At 49.1% G+C, this 5,762-nt stretch overlaps 2 protein-coding genes across 2 annotated transcripts; both read right to left on the bottom strand.

Annotated features, from left to right (window-relative positions):
- Positions 1 to 846: 846 nt before the first annotated feature.
- LOC143429963 (uncharacterized) lies at positions 847 to 2,914 on the bottom strand. The gene is made up of 5 exons (XM_076905855.1): positions 2,784 to 2,914; positions 2,330 to 2,628; positions 1,977 to 2,205; positions 1,367 to 1,710; positions 847 to 1,154 (listed from the first exon to the last, which is right to left on the bottom strand). Exons 1-5 carry the CDS (start codon positions 2,912 to 2,914, stop codon positions 847 to 849), a joined length of 1,311 nt encoding a protein of 436 aa, XP_076761970.1.
- Positions 2,915 to 3,446: 532 nt separating this feature from the next.
- LOC143430017 (uncharacterized) lies at positions 3,447 to 5,384 on the bottom strand. The gene is made up of 2 exons (XM_076905974.1): positions 4,454 to 5,384; positions 3,447 to 3,916 (listed from the first exon to the last, which is right to left on the bottom strand). Exons 1-2 carry the CDS (start codon positions 5,382 to 5,384, stop codon positions 3,588 to 3,590), a joined length of 1,260 nt encoding a protein of 419 aa, XP_076762089.1. The 3' UTR covers positions 3,447 to 3,587.
- Positions 5,385 to 5,762: the final 378 nt, after the last annotated feature.

Genomic DNA, 5,762 nt, shown 5'->3' with positions numbered 1-5,762 from the left:
TAGACTGAGCACAGCGTACAGATTCGAAGGTTTATTACACAGAATCGTTAGCATCGTTGGTGCCGCCGTATATACAGAATTCGATTTCGTGCCGTGGGAAACGTATCGCTTACCATTTAGAAGATCGTCGAACATCGAAGACGAAGAGCAAAGGTTGGGGTTCTCAGGGACACGTTTAGACTCTAATCGATTCACCTAATGCGTTAAGTATGTACATCGTGCTACTTCAGCGTCAGTCTTGGACAGAACGGCGCACAGTGTAACGTCTACAAGACCCGAGGACAGTTACAAAAATATATATTACACAGTAGGAGGGAAACGATCGAGTAGGAGCGATTTTCTTCTTCTTCTTTTCTATTCCTACACCGCGACTCGTTCGTCGCTCTCGCAAGATCGAGTCTCTCAGCGTCAGAGATTAATTACAACGACAGGGACGCGTTTTTTCATTTCTTTTTCGACACTCACATCCTTGAACACCGATACAGACATTCGATTCCTTATACGAAAATCGCGAGAATCGCCTGGAAACGGACACAGGATCTTCCCTCGTTTTTAATCCTGTTAAGAGGGTCACTTTCGAGTAATTCGTTTTCTTCTTTCCTGCAACCTTAACTATTCCATCTTTTCCCATAATTCTTCTTTCAGCAGTTAAAACAAGCGACATTACTTCCTTCTTCTTCCTCATAACTTCATCTCACCTCATCTCCATCGCATCATCTTTCTTCTCTTTCCATTTATCCAGGATTAAACATTTCCTCTTCTTCTGTGCTTGTTTTTCCAGGAGTAGAAGAAATGTCATTTCCGATGTTTCTTCTGTCTCTTTCATCAGCAGTCGAAGGAGCAACGTTATTCCACGTATCGAGGAGATAATCGCGGGGTGCAGTGTGATGTGTGCAACGAGCGTTTCGATTTCTCAGGGAATGCGTCGGGTTTCCTTTGGTACCTCGACGAGGATCGCGAGTAATCGGGCGAGAGCTTGTCCTGGACTTGCTCCGTGACCCCGTAGATCGTTGGCGACTTCACGTCCCGCGATCTGCGTGATTTCGTGACGTGCATGGATGGCAGAACGTCGATTGGGTCATTGGTGGTCTTCGTGCTGTGCCTCAGATTGCAGCGGCCGCAGAATGCTTGCTGATGGCCGTCAGGCTCGTCGCCTGAAACATTGACAGAAGAAACGTGGCTTTTTGTAAGAAAATCCCCAATTCTAACGTATGTGGATCGTTTATGAGCCAATTAAACGATTGAAACACTCGACTTAAACCTCGACAAATCTTTTCGTTCTTAAATTTAAATACCAAAGGAAAATAAATCGCATCTGCAATTTACATATCTGACGATTAAATTACAATCAAATGCACCATCTTACCAATTGGTTCCTTGACAGGAAGACTAGCACGCTCGTCGAATCTGCAGCCGTTCTTCACAGGCGATTCGCTCTTCTTACTCGACAGGTTGCCACAGCGATTGCACCTTCTGATCCTGCCAAACTCAGACTCCATCAGCCGGTCCACATCCGGTTTAGTGCGAACACGTCGCGGCGTCTGGATCGAGGACCTCGTGGCGTCGTATCGATCAGGCTCGTTCCTCGACGACGACCACTGACGATACTCCGCGGGCTTCCGCCTGCTCGGACTCCTCAGCGACCTTCGGACGAAGTCTTCTTCTGATAAGGGCACGGGTACCTCGTGCTCGGCCATTTCATGGTAGTACCTGGTCGTAGCTACGTTTTAGGACAAGAATCGTCGTTTTCCACCAACTGAATTTTATTCACCGCGGTTTTAACTTTCCAAAATGTAGTATTTTTACGATTGGTACATAATCTGGATGAAAATTTATGCGGATGAATTTTTCAAAGACGAAGGATAGAAATTAAACTTTTTAATACTTTATTTTTTATGGATATTTAACTCTCAGATTCGACTCGAACGATCTTAATGTCCGAGGTGGAGTAGAGTGTAATTTCTGTCCGCTTTTACCTGGGTGGTGACAAATGATTCTGCACGATAGCCACCCTTTGCTGGCACCGAAGTCTTCGCGCATCCGGATGCTCCATGGATCTCCATCGCTGTTGCCTGAGCAACGTCTCGTTCCTACTCGCTCTCTGGCCTCTGCGAGCCTGCGGAGAAGCGTCTGATTCGTCGTCTATCTCGTCGTCCGCTTCCTGCTCTTCGTAGTCTTTATCCAGAAATTCACCGTCGCCATCGTCTGCCAGAAATATTCCAAATTTTACACAAATCTTCGTGAATCATCATTCTATTATACACAGGGTGTTAAAGCAACTTTGTCGCGTCAGATATTAACAGCAGTTCGTTTCAAGGTAAAATTGAACCTGTGATATTTCCTTCAACGTTCTCCTCCACGTTGTCCTCCGTGATGTTCCTCGATTCCTCGTTGATTAATTTCAATTTCTCGATGTTAACCAGCTCGTCGTCGTAGTGGCTCTTCCTGGTCGATGAGAAGTTCGAAGGGTATCGTTTGTCCCTGTTAGGCTTGCAGTGACCTTGCAGATGCGACGCGTCGGCACTGTGGACTGGCGTGTACTTCGCGTAGACAGGATTGGAACACGCGTGACTCCTCTGCGGCTTGGTACCAATCGTGAAACAGTAGTTCTCCACTGAATCTGGGTTCCTTTTGGATGTTTCGTGGAAAAATCGAACGGATGTTTGTTAAACAAAATAATTCTTCGTCAATTTTCCATGGAACAATTACCTTTTCCGTTTTCAGTACTTTTACAATAAATTTTACAATTTTTTCTGTCTCGCAGCGTCTGCGCTTGTACTTACTTGCTGCTCCTGCCAACCGGAAACGACTGGCTCCTCTTCTGCGGATGTTTCCAGCACGAATCAGGCGAGTTCCTTCCCTCGAGATACGAGTGGGCCGCGTAGTTCGACTTACGACTGTCCACCTGTTTCATCGTTCGTTCGCAGTGTCCCAAAAGTGAATCAATCGTTCCGCGAGCAATCCTCCTACCACTTTCCCACTTGCTCGACGAGAATTAACATGTCCCGCGTCTTCGCGACAGTGTCGAATCGAACAGTACGAAGAAGCAATAATCGATCGTCCCACGTGACAATAAAAACCCGTAACATTCATCAAACAACACGGACCAATCCGTTGATCCTTCATAAATAACCCAGCTGAGATCTCTTCAAAGATCCTCGATCGATCGTCTTCGCGAATCGTCGCGCGTCGATTACATCGACGCCATCGAATCTCTCTCACAGCGAAACCTTTCGAGCCACCTGGATCTCATGTCCTCCTCAAAGATCCTCAGATCAACGTCTCCGACTCACTCCTCTCGTGCTCCTCTACCCTTCACATTACCGCGCGGGGGACGAACGAAACGGAAATCGCCGCGGTTGAACGAAAACGAAACGAAGCGGCCCAAGAGAAGAACCGGAAACGAGGGACCGCGCGACGGGGAGTCGTCAGAGGGCGTACAGGTCGTTAAGGAATCGTTCTTGGTCGTCGATGAGGGCACCCTCGAGCGCGAGCAGCCGAACAGCCCTGGGATCGGTGAACGGAAGTGTCTGGGGTGAAACGGGGGGGTGGAACGGTGCTTCTCGGTCGAGGAACGCGGACCGCTTTCACCACTTGTCGGTCTCGTTGCTGTCCTCGTGCTCCAGGGACGAGTTCAGCCGCTGGAACTCGTGCACCCTCTGGCTCTGTTGCTCGTGGTGGTGTTTCCGCCACTTGATCCTGCGGTTCTGGAACCAGACCTTCACCTGGGCCTCCGTCAGCCTGAGTGCGTGCGCCAGGTACAAACGTTCAGGGCCGACCATGTACTGTTGCCGCGCGAACTCGCCCTCGAGACGCTCCAGCTGCTCAGCTGTGAAGATCGTACGCACCCTCTTCAGCTTCCCGCCGCCGCCGGAACAGGAACTCGAGCCGCTGTTCTTCGTGCTGCCTTCTTGGCCTGCGATCAGATGGGAACGGGTTGATTCAATAAAAATGTTTCTGTTCATAGGAAATTCTGGCATAGTCTGTGTACGTGAAAATCTGGCTTATGTTTAATTTTTTAGGTTGAGGTTTGTTTATTTTTTTGGGGATGTTTAGGTTAGAGAAATTTTGTCGTTTTTCATACCTTGAGATTATAGCAATATTAAGTGGGATGGAGTAGATCGCGTACAGAGTTGATTTGTTCAAGGTACTATTTAAAGGTTTCTAAGAATTCGATAACGAATTCACATCAACGAGAATTTTGCAGACTACTCGCACGACCAAACTATCGTCACATTATTTGCATTTGTTTCTTTAAAAATGTATCTGAAGTTTGCTGAAATTCTCTGATAATTTTACTCGACTACTCTAAAATTATCTCACAATGTGATACATGAAAAGAAAAAGAAAAAAATGCAATACAAAATTCAAACCGCAACGGAGCAAATCAGCACGCAATTCCTCAAAACTTCCCAACAACAATTTCCACAAAGACAACGCGAGCACGAACTACCTTGGTGCTTCCTGTACTGTTGCTGCTGACCGCGTTTCTCTCTAGTGTTATTCCTCAGCCCAAGGATCGCGTCGATGGTGAACGACTTCGCCTGCTGTTGCTGTTGCTGCTGCGAGTGTTGCATCTGCGTGATGGAATGCGGATGAGGCAGCTGCGTGGACAAATTCTGAGCGGACAGATCCGTGCCCAGCAAATGGGATCGTCTCATCCTCTCCAGAGCGATAGCCTCCAGGTCCTGGTTCCTCGGTTGCATCTGCATACCCTTCAGCTCGTTGTGCTCCAACATTGGAGGACTCTCGAGCAACCCTGCACCCCCGCGTAGTCTTTCCAGAGCGAAGTTGTTTATATGACTGTCCCTCATCCTGTCCAGCGACAGATTAAACTCCTTCATTCGGTCGAGACTGTAATTCTTCAACAGTCCAAAGTCCTTAATGTCCTTCTCCGACACGGCGAAGTTTAAATCCTTGCTGTACCTGTCCAAGGACAACGCTGCGTGGGCGTTCTTGTGTCTATTCTCGCGAAGATTGAACAACAGATCCTTGGCTGTCGAGTTCTTGTTCCTGCAGAGATTCGCGGTCTCCATGGACTCGTCGTTCTCGCTGGATCTGTCCAACGGATAGGCGATCTCGTTCAACCCAGAAGCTACATAACCGAATTCTTTGCCCTTGTTCAACGTCATCGGAAGATTCCTACCAGTGTTCTCAAATTCCTCGAAACGGATGGAGGTTCGTCCAGGTTCCAAGTCCAGATGGAAGTCCTTGGGTTGAATCGAGGAAGGGTCCTCCGTGGTTTTTTCCACGGACAGGTTCAATTCCTTGATACGTTCGTAGCCTTGAAACGCTCGCAACTGACTCTCAGAGTGACTGCTCTCGCTTCTGCAATCGGACAGATCCTCGACGGTCAGCCTTCCCGACGGATCGCTCGGCTCCATAATCGCGCGGACCTCTGCTGCTCCGGGTAAACTCGTTTCGCCACGATCACCGCGGAATGTCTGTCGATCAGCGTCCCTGCGAACCACAGATCCGAACCACTTCACGATTCACCGTCATCCGTCGTCGAGAAATCCGTTTGCCCGCCGAGCGCGTGCTCGAGGGACGTGTTCCGTCGCGAAACTCGCGGCGCTCACTCGCGATGTCTGCCACCCTCAGGAGACACGGTCCGCACCGACATCGCCGTGAAAACGATTCAGACTGTGTCGCTCGGGCCGATGGGACGGCGTCGACACGCACGTCGAAGGGGGGCAAAACACGAGGAAACCGAACTGGAGCTCCGACGACGAGAGGGCAGCCTCGCAGGATGGCCGAGCCGC

Source organism: Xylocopa sonorina, chromosome 12, assembly GCF_050948175.1.
Source record: "Xylocopa sonorina isolate GNS202 chromosome 12, iyXylSono1_principal, whole genome shotgun sequence".
Classification (NCBI taxonomy): Eukaryota; Metazoa; Arthropoda; class Insecta; order Hymenoptera; family Apidae; genus Xylocopa; species Xylocopa sonorina.
The sequence above is the reverse complement of the archived record's forward strand: the minus strand, read 5'-3'. Positions and strand labels throughout refer to the sequence as shown.

What these genes read in the sequence shown, in the direction of transcription:
- LOC143429963 (XM_076905855.1), bottom strand. Translation starts at nt 2,914, where the DNA reads ATGAAACAGGTGGACAGTCGTAAGTCGAACTACGCGGCCCACTCGTAT. An exon ending in CGTTGAAGGAAATATCACAG is followed by an intron (nt 2,206 to 2,329) that starts GTTCAATTTTAC and finishes TATTTCTGGCAG; the next exon opens with ACGATGGCGACGGTGAATTT. An exon ending in TCCTGTCAAGGAACCAATTG is followed by an intron (nt 1,155 to 1,366) that starts GTAAGATGGTGC and finishes TCAATGTTTCAG; the next exon opens with GCGACGAGCCTGACGGCCAT.
- LOC143430017 (XM_076905974.1), bottom strand. Translation starts at nt 5,384, where the DNA reads ATGGAGCCGAGCGATCCGTCGGGAAGGCTGACCGTCGAGGATCTGTCC. An exon ending in ACAGTACAGGAAGCACCAAG is followed by an intron (nt 3,917 to 4,453) that starts GTAGTTCGTGCT and finishes ATCTGATCGCAG; the next exon opens with GCCAAGAAGGCAGCACGAAG.